General features: G+C 35.1%; 1 protein-coding gene across 3 annotated transcripts; it reads right to left on the bottom strand.

The window, feature by feature from the left end:
* Positions 1-2561: 2561 nt before the first annotated feature.
* LOC114376679 (F-box/LRR-repeat protein 14-like) lies at positions 2562-14320 on the bottom strand. 3 transcript variants are annotated; one of them, XM_028334904.1, is made up of 16 exons: positions 14194-14320; positions 14013-14112; positions 13805-13936; positions 13460-13697; positions 13073-13219; positions 12901-12975; positions 11713-11784; positions 10344-10415; positions 5826-5897; positions 5655-5726; positions 4985-5056; positions 4823-4894; positions 4443-4586; positions 4241-4312; positions 3355-3501; positions 2562-3116 (listed from the first exon to the last, which is right to left on the bottom strand). In XM_028334904.1, the coding sequence occupies exons 1-16, from the start codon at positions 14217-14219 to the stop codon at positions 2932-2934; spliced, it is 1698 nt and encodes a 565-aa protein (XP_028190705.1). In that variant the 5' UTR covers positions 14220-14320; the 3' UTR covers positions 2562-2931. The 3 variants fall into 3 exon arrangements, with proteins under 3 accessions (XP_028190705.1, XP_028190706.1, XP_028190707.1); XM_028334905.1 differs by lacking the exon at positions 11713-11784; XM_028334906.1 differs by lacking the exons at positions 5655-5726; positions 5826-5897.
* Between the last annotated feature and the right edge of the window lie 1020 nt (positions 14321-15340).

Raw genomic sequence — 15340 nt, 5'->3', positions numbered from 1 at the left:
TTTATTTTTGGAAATTGCTTAACAATACTAAAGAAATTTTGCACGGAAATAAATGAATAGCCACTCATGTTTCTGTCGAGTTTCTCTTTATTTTTCCCCTTTTTCTATTTAATTTTTAACCGATACACATAAGGAACGTGTTTTGTGCAGAATTTCGTAATACCTTCGTTGTTATGCATAACCTTACTCTTTCTTTTTTCATAAAATATGAAGTCCAGTTTTTTGAGTTTATATCAAGAACGAAAGCAAATCTCCCTGACATGTTTTACGATTATGAATTATAAAAATTTCGTTGTCTGTCAAATGAAATAAAGACAAGGTACTTCCATATTTATTAATTGAATAAGAAAATATAGGTACTTTCATCGGTTATTAAAAAAATAGAATACACTGGAGAGGAATAATAGGAGGAGAAAGATTATATAATAATGAAGTACTAGTATTAAGTTAAACTCTAAAATTAATTTATGTTCATGTTAATTCTTTAAAAATTATTTATGAATTAGTTGAACAAACTCTAACATCCTAAATCCTAATCCCAATGCAAAAACTGAACAAACATATATACCAAAATTGCCCTCATTCCTCTCGAACTAGTTAAACAAAGGCATTATGCATGCATGTAAGCAAGAGTGTGTCCTTATAAAATTATTAGCATGATCCCGCTCTCGACTTCGACTGTGACTGTCAGGAATGGATTACATCAGCGAAGACATGAAACTGTTTGTTGAGTCGGTGAATACAAACTTACCCTCTGTCGTACTTAGCTGCAAAACTCTTGTGGAGTTCACATTCATGTTCTCACGTTTGAAAGCTTTTTCCTCTGTTGATCTTCCCTTCCTTAAAATCCTGCATTTGCACCGTGTTTCTTTCTCAAACTTGAGGACATGGAACTCATTCATTTAGGTTTTGCTAGCTATGTAAATGTAACTGAAGCAAATTATGGATAAAGATTCAATTCCACTGGAAGTTGTTTCCAATGTTTGGTTCCTGCGCATGAATTTGGTATTGAATACTTATTTGTTTGTCATCTTTTGTGTTTGATCAGGTTTGCTGAGTTTAAAGCTTTCAAGGATGATTTTATTTTATTTTAATAATTTTGTGTTTACCAATTTTACGGCATGTATATTGTTAACAGGAGTCCGATAAATTCTTGGACGATGATAGGAGTGATTGGCAATATCCATTCTGTGTTCCTTGATGCAATCTCATCACACCTTAAAACACGCTTTAATGATTATGGTGGCTATAAAACAGAGTTTGAATTTGCAAGATATATCATGCTGAATGAAATAGTATTACATGACATGACAAATAAACGGCCAAGGCTTAAACTGATGAAAAAATTATCCTTGTGCACAATGATCTCTTAACTTGTGCACAATGAAAAAATTATGTTGACGTTATGATTGTAGTCAAATTGACTTCTTAAATTATATTTTTTTCTTTTCAATAATTAAGTTTGCATTATATATTGATATCTGTAATATGCAATTAGCATGAGTTTTTTCTCTCAATTTCTGCCAGCTTGTTTCCACATAAGTGTTATATTGATTAAAATTCACGATTAATGAAATCTCAAATTATGAACCCAAAAGAGAAAAGGTTATCTACCTTTGGAGTTAATGAGAAAGCTGGCATCAACCTTTGAGCATGTCATATCTCATGATAGAGCCTTTCTTTTTTGGGAGGATCAGTATAGACTTTGAGAGACACGAGAAAAATAGTTCAAGGTCAGGAAGACAAATCTTCTAAATGGAGCCAATTGAAGAAATATAGTATACTTATTATTAAAAGAGAAGATAGTGCTAAAATGGTTAAATATAAGATTGACTTTGGAGGCATGTTAAATTGGGTAGTGGAGAGGAAATAAGGTTCTGGGAGGATATTTGGGTGGGGATTGAGGCCTGAACATTAAATACAGTAGATTGTTTGTTACATATGCAGCAAAGCAACTATGTCAAAGATATGGGAACTTGTCAGAGGTGGAATGGTCATTGGAATCTAAATTGGAGAAGGTCCTTATTCATGTGGGAAAGCAATGTGTTGAATAATCTTATTTAGAAATCAGTACAGTCATACTGGGGGTAAAGTTATTTGCAACATGGGCAAATTTTCTTAACAGTGCCAAATTGGGGGTGTAGTACAAAATATCCGTACATGTGTTAGAAAGAAGCAAACATATTTTCTCTGGTTCATTTTCACTGAGTTATCAGTGTAGAAATTGCAGGGTTCGTAGTGTACCGTCAGTACATGTGGCTGGTATTTTGTTAGGTTCCTAATTGTAGTATCTTGTTTCAATTATAACTAGTGACCTGTTGTAGAGCTTGAAGAGACTATAATGATTCGTATTTTCCTCTTTGATTGTCTTTTACTATTATCATGTTGTTTGCTTAAACAACTAACAAAAACCTCTGTCCCCTACCCTTTTTATCAGTTGTCCTCATGGCAGGTTGATCCCAAACTATTCCTTTGTTTTGTAGATTGAAGTTTACCAAACGAGATCAACCTTTATTTTTTCCTCTAGTACATAAAGATGGTTTTGTTCTTTCAGAGATTGATCAGAATGGCCAAACTCGTTAACTGCTATACAGGCGAAAAAAATCAATTTGAAAATATTGGACCAATTACAAATAGTTTACACCATTTTGTTTATGGAATAGTGCATGCTGATTTACGTTCTATACACTTCTACACAGACCCACTTGAAAGTTGAAATATAAAAGCTCTAGGCATACTTCAATATAAAATTAAAGAAAGCTTCGAACCAAATTAAGAGGCAATAATAATTCTAACTTCTCTTGAAGGCATTAGCCTATATATACATAGTATATTCAATTTGAGGTCGTCTTTCCATACTTTTTCTGAGGTATGCCAGTGCAAATAGAGATTCTTAATATAGACTACAACATGTTGGGGATACCTCCCCAATTACTGTGGCCGGAAGCTTACCAGATTGGGGAGGTCTGTTGATTGAAGTTTCTTAATGCCATTTGCTGTCACCTTACAGGACTCCAATGATAGAGACCTCAAATTCTTGAGTGTTTTCAAATGCTGCAGCCCAGCATTTGTGATACCAGAATTTGAAACGTTCAAAGAAATCAAATCAGTAAGCCCTGAAATTGCATGGATAAACTTGTGAGCTCAAAGTGGCAAATTGCATTCAAAGAACCTTGAGTAGCAAGTATCACATAAACACATTTATTTAAGTTAAATCTATAGTCCAAACCCTGTATATAACTTCCGTTTTGGTTTTTATTTGTTTGTGATTATTTTGGTTTTACCACTTGGTAAGAGGGAAAACAAAAATGACCCCTTGTGTTTTTGAAACAAAACAAAGGTCAGCAAATATACCAGAAATTAACTCCAGGGTAGTGTCTGTAAGGTTGCAGTTTTGTGATAAATTTAAGCTCTTCAGAGATGAAAGTTCTTTGATATTTTTCACACCATCATCAGTCAATTCTCCACCGCATATTTCCAGCAACCTTAGGTTCTTGAAGCCTGTTTTGCCATTAACATGTAATTAGCTCTACAGAATACAGATGATCACAAATGGAATAAAGATTATGCCATAACTTTTACATGAGACCAACAAATCTTGATTAGGAGAGAAAAGTATTTTGTAAAATAAATTTCGAAATCTAACTTTTTAGAAGGGGTGGAAGAGAGCAAGTGGTAGAAGATGGAGAAGTACAAGGACACTATAAAATTGGAAGTAGAAAATCAAAATAGCATAGAAATGTTCTAGTTTTTATTTTTAAAACTAGAAAAGAGGAATTCTTTTTGAAAATGGTTTTCAGAAAGTACTCTGTTCAAACATTTTTTTTGGTTTATAGAACTAGAAAATAGTATTTTTAAAATAAGGACACAAAAAAGTCCTGAATATTACAGCTACCAAAAATAGAAATTTAGTGTTTGAATCAACTTATTTTAAATTAAAATCACTTATAATTATAATCAGCTTTTGAAAAGAAAGAAAATATTTTTTCCAAAAAATTAATTTAAACTAAACACATTGTCAGGTTAAACTTATAAGCCCCAAAAATTAAATAAATATTCAAATTCGTGGAAGTTAACAGTAATAAATAATTATAACTATACTTATTTCTGTTTCTTGTAAGTTCGAAACAAGGAAAGGTTATAAGTTATAACCATATTTCAGCTTCCAGTCTCGTGAAACCAAAATTACTTGGATTAATGGTAGGAAAATCATATTAGTACAATATTTTATATTTCATACATTTTAAATAGTTTGTTCCAAAATCTGTTATTCGTGCACCAAACAAATCCAGTTCTGTAAGCCCAGTCAAACCTGCATCAGTATTAGTAATGTTATTAGTGGTAATATTCCAAACCTGAGATTAATAAAACATGTAGAAGCCTGTGCAAAAGACAAACCATTGTTCGAACTGTAAATTTGCATAGAAATACCGAACACATACTTGTTAAGGATGCCAATCCAGTATCGGTAACTTGGCGAGCATCCAAATTTAGTGACTTAAGAGATGAGAGTCCACACAGTTTGCTTAAACCACTATCATTAACAAAAGTGAACGATAGATTTATTTTCTCCAGATTAGACAATCCTACAAGAAATAGAATAACAAAATAATAATTTAAAAAAAGAAGGGAAAAACTAAAGTGCATGAGGAAGATGGTGTGATGGTCAGAGAACTCTACATCACCATGTTCATGGTCATGCATACAAAACTCCTTTATAAGTGTACTAGTACTTCCATTACAATGAAAGTACCATAAGTCTATAACTATAAAAGCATACAAACTTTGGTTGAAACTGAAAGTAATGTAAGGCATATTTAACCTGATAAATGATGTAGTCCATTGCTTCCAATTCCCGTATCAGAGAGTTCCAAGCAATTCAGTTGCTGATGACCTATAAGGTTAAAGCATAAATTATGGCAAGTTAGAATAACCGGAGAACAAAAAGGTTGAGTCAAAAAATGAGAGCCTGCATAAGATTTACCTGCCAGGTGGACCAACCCTTCATCTTCAATCCTACATGAATCCAGGTTCAAGCTCTTCAACTTTGTCAATCCTGCTTGAAAAATATAAACGTTAAAATAAACAAATACAGTAGTTGTTCTCGTAGTTTATCTTTTCCAAAACTAGTTCACCGTTTCATTCAATTTGACTTTGGTCTTTCATGGACCAATACCTTAACAATTGGAAACTATAAAAACTAAACTATCCTAATGGAATGAATCAAGATTATGATCTTGAAAGTTGAAACTTAAGAAATGGTAAAATATTAACTTTGAACTAAAAGATTAGTGTGATCATATATTTCTAGAAAGCTGGCCTTTTCAAACAGTTAATAAACTAGAGTAAAGCTACAAGTCCCTAATGTTGTATCAAAATTATTGTCACGAGACATTCCAAGTCAGTGCTGTAACGTCATGAATCAAATTTAAAATGATATTGATGTGAGGAAAGTTAAAGAACATTTACCATAAACCATTTAACTTTAATTGTTTTATAACTAGAGTAATTAATGACTTGACAGGACTAGTCATGAATGAATTAAGTTGGGCAAATGGTTCGCAAGGACAGGTGTTGATGGGTGGAGAAGAGAGAGAGAGAGAGAGAGAGAGAGAGAGAGAGAGAGAGAGAATTGGGTTCACATCTCAAATCACCTTTCAAGTGTGCTAAACATGCATCTGTTATGTCATTAAATCCCAAGTTTAATACTTTCAAATTTTCCAGTCCTGAAAAAAAAGAAAACAACGCCACAAATTTAGTACCCCAGGAATTGTTATGGAATCTCAATAAGCAAATTCAAAGTAGTTGTACAAGTGTTAACTTACGTGAAAACTTTTCACATCCATCGTTAGAAAGATTACATCTACTAAGATTCAAGTTTGACAGGGCAGGAAGCTCTGGCAGAAAACATGACATTGTCAAATTAAAACTTCAAAGCTTATTTTAAGCTCATCATTTACTAGAAAGAGGCAATCAAGTGAACTTGTTTACAAATGAAGTTAGCTGAAAATAATGATTAATGAGAATAATAGCAATTGGTTCAAAATAATATGCGTTTTCATATAATAAAATTCAGTTGACACCTTTTCTTTTTAAATTAGTTAAGCAGAGAAAACTAATATTAGAATCTCAAAACTATAAAGGATTCGGATGAGTGGCGACTGCAGAGGATCCCCCCCTCCGCCATCAAGACAGAAGGAAGATCTGCTGGTTAGTAGTAAGAAAAAGGTTCAGATGATCAGAAACAAAGTTCGTATATGGAAAAGCTTATGGATTTTAAAGGACCAAGCGATGGTACCCAGAAGAATTCTGAAAGCGAACGCGGAAAGTCTGTGGAGCAGCACTATATCATCGTCCAGCGCTGGCGACCCTTCTTCTTGAACAATGCTGAATCGGTTAAGATAGACAAGATGAGGGCCCGGATATGCGTAGAGATAGCTTCTCATATCATATCATGGTTCGAGGAATTCCCATACAGCTCAAATATGAGGGCTTACACTCAATCTGCTTTCGCTGTAGTAGATATGGCCAGGCAGGAGAACTCTGTGAGCCTAGTGGAAGCGAAAAGGGGAGGATGAATCAAATCAAGGGATTCCCATGAATGGGGATGCTGACAGAGCGGGAACAGAGGCAATCATAGAATTCTTGGTGTTTGTATTTTGATGGAAACTCAAAAGTCAAAGCAAAGGGCATATTCGATAGTAAAAATGCCGAATTTTGATTCAAATTTTATTATTGAGTCTGACGGTCAATCAAGAGGAATTTGGTGCCTATGGAAATTTGATATATATTCCATTCACCTTATTTCTCACAATAGACAATTTATGCACTTGAGAGTTGAAGATAAAGGAGGGGTTCAGTGGTTCCTCACTGCTGTTTATGGAAGTCCCTCAAGAGTAGGGAGGGATGGTCTGTGGGACGAACTTTTAAACCTTTGGGAAGATATGGAGGGGCCTTGGGTTCTTTTGGGTGATTTCAGTACAATCTTATGAGCGCAAGGAGGACCTAAGAGGGATTCGGAGTTCGAAGGGTTTGTTCGCAGGATCAGGCTAATTGATGCAGGGTTTAATGGGTCAATGTATACTTGACAGAGGGGATTTGATGGAAAGACTAGATAGGGTCCTTCTTGATGATAACAGGAGAATTCTATTCCCTCAACCTGTGGTGGAACACCTACCTCAATTTCAATCAGACAGAGACCCTTACTGGTCCATATTGATTTTGGTACTTCGCCTAACAGAGGACGATGACCTTTCAGGTTTTTTAGTTTTAGCAGCTTAGATGTCACATCATGACTTTCATAGACTTATGATGGATAACTGGAAGGAATTTAGTGTTTGGTATAGGCATCTTGGGGAGTTTTGGGGAGCTCTCAAAACATGGAACATAGACGTTTTTGGATCTTTTCAGACAAGGAAGAAACATGTTCTTGGTCGTCTGAAAGGGTTGACCAAGCCTTGTCAAAGAGTCAGCTTCAACACCTTACCACTTTAAAATCAAATTTGTGGAGACAATTAGAAAAGATTTTGCACCAAGAGGAAATCCTCTGGTTCCAAAAATCTCTAATGAGAAGGATAAGGAATATAGTAAGCCAACTCCAAGATGAAAGGGTGAATGGGTTTCAGACCCAAAACTGATTGAAGGGATGGTTACAGATTTTTATAAAACTCTTTTTCACTATGATGGATTATATGATCAATACTGTCTCACAGGAGCTTTTCCCATGGTGGATGCTGATAGGCTGGCAAAGTTGGGAGTACCCATTACGGATGACGAGGTTAGGCATGTTGTGTTCGATATAGGTAGTTTTAAATCCGCAGGGGAAGATGGCTTCCAACCAGTATTTTATAAATCCTAATGGAAAATAGTGGGGGCTCATCTTTGCGATCTGGTGAAGGGATTCTCTAAGGAATGTAGCTTTGTTCCTTACAGACAGAGCAAAGAGAACACTCTCATCCCCCAAGAGGTGATCCATTCAATGAAGAAGAAGAGAGGGAAGTCAGGGTGGATGACTATTAAAATAGACCTTGAGAAGGCCTATGACAGGCTAAAATGGGAGTCTATCTGAGACACACTCAAGGATATAGGACTTCTAGAGCAATTTGTTAATGCAATCTGGTACTGTATCTCATCTCCAACTACTATTATGCTATGGAATGGGGAAGTGTTATAGGAGTTTAAACCTTCTAGAGGCATCACGCAGGGTGACCCTATATCACCCTATCTATTTGTTTTGTGCATGGAAAGACTAAGTCAGATGATTGAGTTAATTGTAGAACAAGGATTATGGAAGCCTATTCAGCTAGGGAGGGGAGGGCCAAAACTGTCCCACTTGGTGTTTGCTGATGACCTAATCCTCTTCTCAGAAGCCTTTCTGGACCAGGTGGAGGTGATTAATTCTTGCCTAGGTGCTTTCTGCTCTAGCTCTAGGGAGAAAATTAGTAACGAGAAGATGAAAGTATACTTCTCCAGGAATGTAAGTTGGAATGCCCGTAACCAACTTAGTAGTGAACTTGATTTCAATTGTACTTCAAATTTGGGCAAGTATCTAGGGGTGAAACTACATCACAACAGAGCTTTTTGTTTCCAAGACATTCTTGTAAGGAAAAGAAACGCCTCAGTACTTAGAAGAGCAAGAATCTGTCTATGGCGACTAGACTGACCTTGACCAAGTCAGTGCTCTTCGCTTTACTGGCCTATACCATGCAATCTGCATATATTCCCCGTTCGATTTATGATTCCCTGGATAAGATTTGTCACCCGTTTCTTTGGGGTGATGATGATGGTAAAAGGAAGTTGCGCATGGTGTCTTAGAAGAAAGATTGCCAACCAAAAGGGGTTGGTGGCTTGGGTTTACGACTGGCTAGACATATGAATGAGGCTTTTTTAATGAAGCTGGCCTAGGATATGTGTATGAATAGAGAGAAGCTTTGGGTGAAGATTATTCGGGGCAAATATAGGTGTGGAGGCTCTGTTTGGCCTCATATTTGTAGGAATATCCTGGGTTCGAATGCTTGGAGAGGTATATGCCTAGTCTGGGAGGATTTTAGTAAGAAGATATCTTGGCACATTGGGGATGGTAAGGATGCTCGTTTTTGGCTAGATCAATGGGTGCCTAACACTGGGATGCTTATCAAGAAGGATACTATGCCTCTGCATGAGTCAGATCTGACCAAACTGGTTGGTGAGGTAGTGGACGATTTGGGGGCTGGGACTTCCAAAATCCGTCTGTCATATGATTCTAAGGCTTCCTTCTCTTGCTTTGGAGGATTTTCAAGACTACCTTCTCTGGGACAGTTCCAAGGATGGTGAATTCTCTATAAAGGCTGCCTACAATAGCATTAATCAGGGAGCTTTTCTTCAAGAAAATCCTCTCTGTAAAGCTCTTTGGAGATGGCACGGTCCTGAAAGAATTAGAATTTTCCTTTGGAGGATTAGCCAATAAGCTCTCCTCACCAATTCGAAAAGACGGGAGAGGCACTTGGCTGATGACAACTTGTGTAGTATTTGTGGGATGGAGGAGACTGTCATTCATGCTCTACGTGATTGCCCTAGTGTAGTGGCTTCGTGGAAGTCAACGATAACCTCCTCTCGGTGGAATGCGTTCTTCAGTGGGAAACTCCAAGACTAGGTGTAGAATAATATTTTGAGTACTCTAGTTGGTGACAAGGATTGGCCAATTCGGTTTGGAATAATATTTTGAGGAACAAATATATTTTTCAGAATGAGTGGGAACCTGACGCAGCTATCATTGCTAAAGCTACCAAGCTGGCAAAAAAGGTCCTAGTTGTTTGTTGCAAAATGAATTGGCTCCCTCCCTCGGAGCATTGGGTAAAGGTGAATTGTAATGGTGCTTTCTCGGAGACGACTCGTAGGGTAGCATGTGGTGGAGTTATATGGGATGATAGAGGTTAACATTTAGCATCTTGAATATAATCCTAAAACTATATTCTCCTAACCAAGCGAGCCTAACTCAGTTGGTTGAGTGGAGTGCATCAGTGTTATAAATACCTCATACCGTGTTCAATTCCTACACATAAAAAAAACTATATTCCCTTACTTGACCCCACAATTTTCTCAGATCACAATCTTCTGGGGTGATATAATCAATGCCCAACAAAGATAATGTGGTTCGGCTTTAAGCTTAAAAGCCTTCATGAGGCATTGCGCAATAACCAAGATTATAGCCAGAAAACTAGTTAGTGCAAGTAAGCCTTGATGTCATCATGAAAAAATTAACAAATGCATAAAAATGTCAATTAAGTAAATCAGCCTGCAAAGGAATTCAATATTTTAATGACAATTAACAAAATCAGCATAAAAAATCCATGAAGTAATTCAACCTTCAAGAGAGTCCAAGCATGCAGTTGTTACTTGGCAGCCTTCCAAATTTAACAAATTAAGCTTTTGTAATCCTGAAATCAACAGAGAAATTATTGAAAATGGAAGAAAGGAAGATGAATATCAACCATTAACACACTGTAAAATCAAAATCCCTGCATTTTGGAACTCATGGCATTCAACATGAGTATTTTAACATTGCCAGAGTTAAAGACTGCAACTTGTTGCTAACCATCTTCATAATTTCAACTTAGAAGGATAAGTAGTCAAATTTCATATCATTAAAGAAATAAATTTCAAGAATGTCTTTTCCCTTTTCCCTAGTGAACTCTAGCTTTTAAATAACTAGAAACTACATGTTAAAAAAACAATGAAGATAAAAGGGAATTGACCAATATAGGTTTTTTTTAAAAGTAAATACTACTTTGGGGTGATCTTTAAACAATTCATTAGACAGGATCCACATAGGCAATTGATGGCCTCAATCAACACAGCTCAACCTGGTGGCCAGGACAGGCCCAAGGGTAAAGTAACTAAAGCTTATGTTTTAGGCCCACAAGCAAAAAAATATTTCTTATTAGTATTTATAAAGTAACAAAGGTCTCATGTGTTGATAAAAAAAATGTTAAATATGTTAGTAAAAAGGCCCAACACATTTAATGTAAAAAATCTCTTCCAAAATTTACTTTAGGCCTCATTTATCATTAGGTCAGTCCTACTAGTGGCACCTCTCCAAAGAGTGTCACCAACTCAAGTGTGTGAATGACTTAGTCGTGTCACCCTTGATGGCTTCACCCAATCAAACACATTTTTCATTAGATGCACTTCCCAAGATGCATGAAAGACTACATTTGGTTGAAATACCTGTTTGACTATAGGTGAAGCCACCTAAGGTGGCACCACCAAGTCATTCACACATTTGAAGTGGTAACACTTTTTAGAATAGCGTCACCAAGTGGAATTGTGTTGATTGGCGCCATCAATTACCTACGTGATAGGAATCACTCATCTGATAAATTGTTTGAAGACCACCCCAAAATAGTATTTAGTTAAAAAAAAAACATTTTGGTCAAATTCCAAATAGAATATCAAACTCAACTTTTTTAAAAAAAGAATTAAGTTGATCTTTTAAATCATACATCTGAGAGATGAAAAAGCTACAAATAATGAAGATGAAAAAGCTAGTTTGAACTTATCAATTTCAAGCCTCACTTTCCAGGACAGGAAATATCAAATGGTACATTTTTTAGTTACAGAACGATATAAACCTTTATGAAGACAAAAAGCTTTAAGAGAAACAAAAATCAAAAGATGATCATATATTTCCTAATGCTCTGAAACACCAGAATAAGACAATGCAAGGTACAATACCTTTCAGAAAACTGATCCCAAAATCTGTGACCTTATTGAAGGAAATCTCTAGGCTTTTCAAGTTTGTAAGCACTGGAAGTAAATTAAGGAACATGTGCCATTAGTCATTGAACTAAGTATCCCATTTCAGCTGATGTAATACTGAGAATGCAATGAATATGCTTCTATAAACTCGACTGACTATCAGTTGCAACACTGAGATAATTGCATTTATTCATTTATTGTCTTCTAGTTTTAACACCAAACGAAGGCAAAGAGTGAAAGACCTTCAAAGGTAGCATAGTAAGTAGCAACAGACACAGGGCAAGAAAAATTACAGTTCTTTGCAGGATATTCCTCTAATAAATCAAGATAACTCAATATCATGTAGGGCTTAGTGCTCTTTTGACTATACACTCTTTGAATGAAGAAAACTCAATACCATGCAATAATAAAAAACGTCTGAGATTTTTACATCTATAGACCCAACATAACCAAACACCCTAATAAGCTATTCCTATTCTAGGCTGGAATGGAATAATCTAAAATAAAATAAAATCCCCAAAATAGACGATAACAATGAATAACTCAGATCAACAAAAACTAATAACCCATAATCCATCTACATGACTACAGCATATACATATGCATAGTATAAGGCATCCTTTATAAAACCAACATCTGTTATAATGCAATGAGCCATTATTTGACAGAAACTACATTCTTCATTTGTTAATTTGTTTTTTGTAGTAAGTTATGCATAGTTCTTAATGGAGGTGATATTAAATGGGAAGTAGTTTTTAGGATTTTAATTTTAAAATTAAGATATTTTATTTGGGGTTATTTATTTTGAGAATTTATCCTATTTTAAAATCAAGATATAAAATGGGAAGTAGTTATGATATAGAATTTGGGTTATCTTGATAGGGTGTTTGGTCTATAAATAGATCATAACTCTGAACATTTGCACACCTTTTGCATAATTATAATATTGAGATTTCCTTTTCCTTGTTGAGCATCTAGGAGGAGTACTCTTATTGTTATGTATTTAGAAGGAATGTGAGACTGTCAATAATTATACCAAAACTACTCTAAGGTGGAAAACACGCTAACTGCATAAAAGAAGTGGAGACAATTAAACTCCAGTAAATTTTCAGTTTCTCAAAATTTCGGTTTACTGCAGTAAAAGGGAAGAAAAACGTGACTAACCTGATAGAGGCTTCATATCAACATCTACTAAGCAGTTACACCAATTTAGGTTGAGAGATTCCAACATGGTTAAACCTGATAAATAGTTTTTTGAAAGTTGTATGAGTAGTGGGGTTATTTAAGTGCACCAGAGAACAATAGTTTTCACACAACATTGCATATAAGATCCAACCTTGAATATGAACTAGGCTTCCGTGAATCCCAGGACATCTCTCCAAATCCAACTTGACCAAGTTAATAAGACCAGAAAAGGTATTCAATCCTTGAGCAGATATTGCATAGTTTCTTCTAAAACTCAAACTTGCCAAGTTGGAGAGACCTGATTTTAAGATTCTGAATATGAGCACATTCAAAAGCACACAAAGATGATGACAAATTGGAAAGTATTACTATTATGTATAAAATTTCAAGTCAGATGACAGAGGAGGACCAATATAATAAATGATACTGCAACCATATCATGTGATGTTGCACGTGATGTGCATAAATAACTTTCAACAGCACTTTGCAGAATTCATTATGTATGCCAGATGAATAATATATTGAAAAGAATACCAACCGCTGATGCACTCTAGTCCATGATCTGAAATTTGGTGACAGTGATTAAGATTTAAAGAGATGATATTTGTGCAATGTCCAAGAAAGGTGAGACCATGATCAGTGACATCAGAGGCAGAAAGATCTAGATGAAGTAAAGAGGATCCCTGTGATGAGATGACATCCATCCAGGCATCATCCACAATTGCAGCAGCAGCACCACCACCATTTGCATATTCATATTCTCCCAAGCAAATATCCTATAAAACAACAAAATAATTATAATAAGAGTAAGAGCTGCAATGAAAATCAAAATCAAATAACGTAGATGAGGGAGGAAGGAACACAAGACATTTAGAAATTTAACCTGGAGGGCAGAATCTCGAAAGGGTTGGAGGGAAGCAGGTGTGAGATAGGAGGAGTAAACCATATTGTTGAAAATTCGCTGACTCAAGTCCGGTGGGAGTGCAGAAAAAGTGTTATATTTATGTATGTCCTCCTTTGAAAGGAATGCAATTTTCAATTCAATCAGATGATCAAAATAAAAGTATAAAGTAATAGATCGAGTAGAGTACCCGAGTCAGAGTGTGAGTGATTTTGCGGATGCACAAGTCCAACAAGGATGGACATTGAGGTAAGTGGAAATGAGTAGAAGGATGTTTGAAACTCACACGTCTGGGAAAGGAAAGAAAACACGTGGTAGTAAGCAATAGCAATAGAAAAGAAAAGAAAAGAAAAGAGGGAGATCGAGTGTACCCTGACTGACATGCTGCAGTTACCATTGCTTATTGCTTCAATGCGAATCTGAACGACAGTAAACAGAGTTGGGGTTGGTTCACACTCAAATACATACAACAACAGATATATAAGATTGGTTTACTAACAATGCTAATAATTAACATTTGTTATAAAATAAAATACGTACAACAACTGTTTTTGTTTTTGAGTAAGATGCCATTTCTCTTCGTACACGTAACTACCAACTTGAACTTGTGTTTTGATTCTTCATGTGATTGATTGAGTGTACTACACATAATTTGATCATTACGTAATCGGTAAACTCGATCACCATGTGGTCCAAGCAAATTAGCGGCTAAGTATCGGTTTTAATTTAACATTAACAGCTAGACTGGAGTGTTGTATCCGCCATGAAGATTGAAAAAGGAATTGAAGGAGGTTTCATTTCATCTCCCACGTGCAAAATTTTTCGCTCAAGCTGCACAAAAACATTTAAATAACAACATTTTAAGAAAATAAAAGATTCACATGTCTAAGATTATTTGGGTGTACGCGGGGAGTCAGAATCTATCTTAGTACTCTTTAACCTATTATTTATTTTATTTTTTTATTATTTTATAAATAAATATTTTATTTTATTTCTTATCAAATGAATAAATCAATTTTTTTTAATTATTATTTTAATAAAATTATTTTTTTATTTATTTAATTATAAAAATCTCATATTTTTTCTAAAATTCTATTTATTTTAAATAAAAAAAACATTACAGACTCACATCAAATTATTATAACTCAGGATAAGACAACTGTAAATTAAAATGTCATTGTCGGTACTTTTCCTTAAAAAGAAAAAAAAATGGTGAAAACATACCGAGAAGGCGAGAACAAAATCCACCCCGCGAGAATTTTTATTTTTTTTTATGTCCATAGAATTAGAAGGACTATAAAAGAAAAGATGTAGTAGGTGCAACGTTTGAAAACTAAAACCAATAATCTACTATATTTTTGGATTAGTCAACTTCATTGTGTCGGCATTTATACGCATTTTTTTCCTGACTAAGTCAAAAATTATTAATCAATTATTATAATCCTAATCAGATAAATTTCTTTATATAAAATATATAAGAAAAAGTACAATAAATTCATATACTTAAATACAATTACC

This window comes from Glycine soja, chromosome 11 (genome assembly GCF_004193775.1).
Source record: "Glycine soja cultivar W05 chromosome 11, ASM419377v2, whole genome shotgun sequence".
Classification (NCBI taxonomy): Eukaryota; Viridiplantae; Streptophyta; class Magnoliopsida; order Fabales; family Fabaceae; genus Glycine; species Glycine soja.
The sequence above is the reverse complement of the archived record's forward strand: the minus strand, read 5'-3'. Positions and strand labels throughout refer to the sequence as shown.

Excerpts from the sequence above, each read along its gene's own strand:
- LOC114376679 (XM_028334904.1), bottom strand. The coding sequence starts at position 14,219 with ATGGTAACTGCAGCATGTCAGTCAGG. Across the intron at positions 13,698-13,804 it reads TTCGAGATTCTGCCCTCCAG|GATATTTGCTTGGGAGAATA; the intron begins GTTAAATTTCTA and ends GTTGTTTTATAG. Across the intron at positions 13,220-13,459 it reads TGGACTAGAGTGCATCAGCG|GTCTCTCCAACTTGGCAAGT; the intron begins GTTGGTATTCTT and ends TCTTAAAATCAG.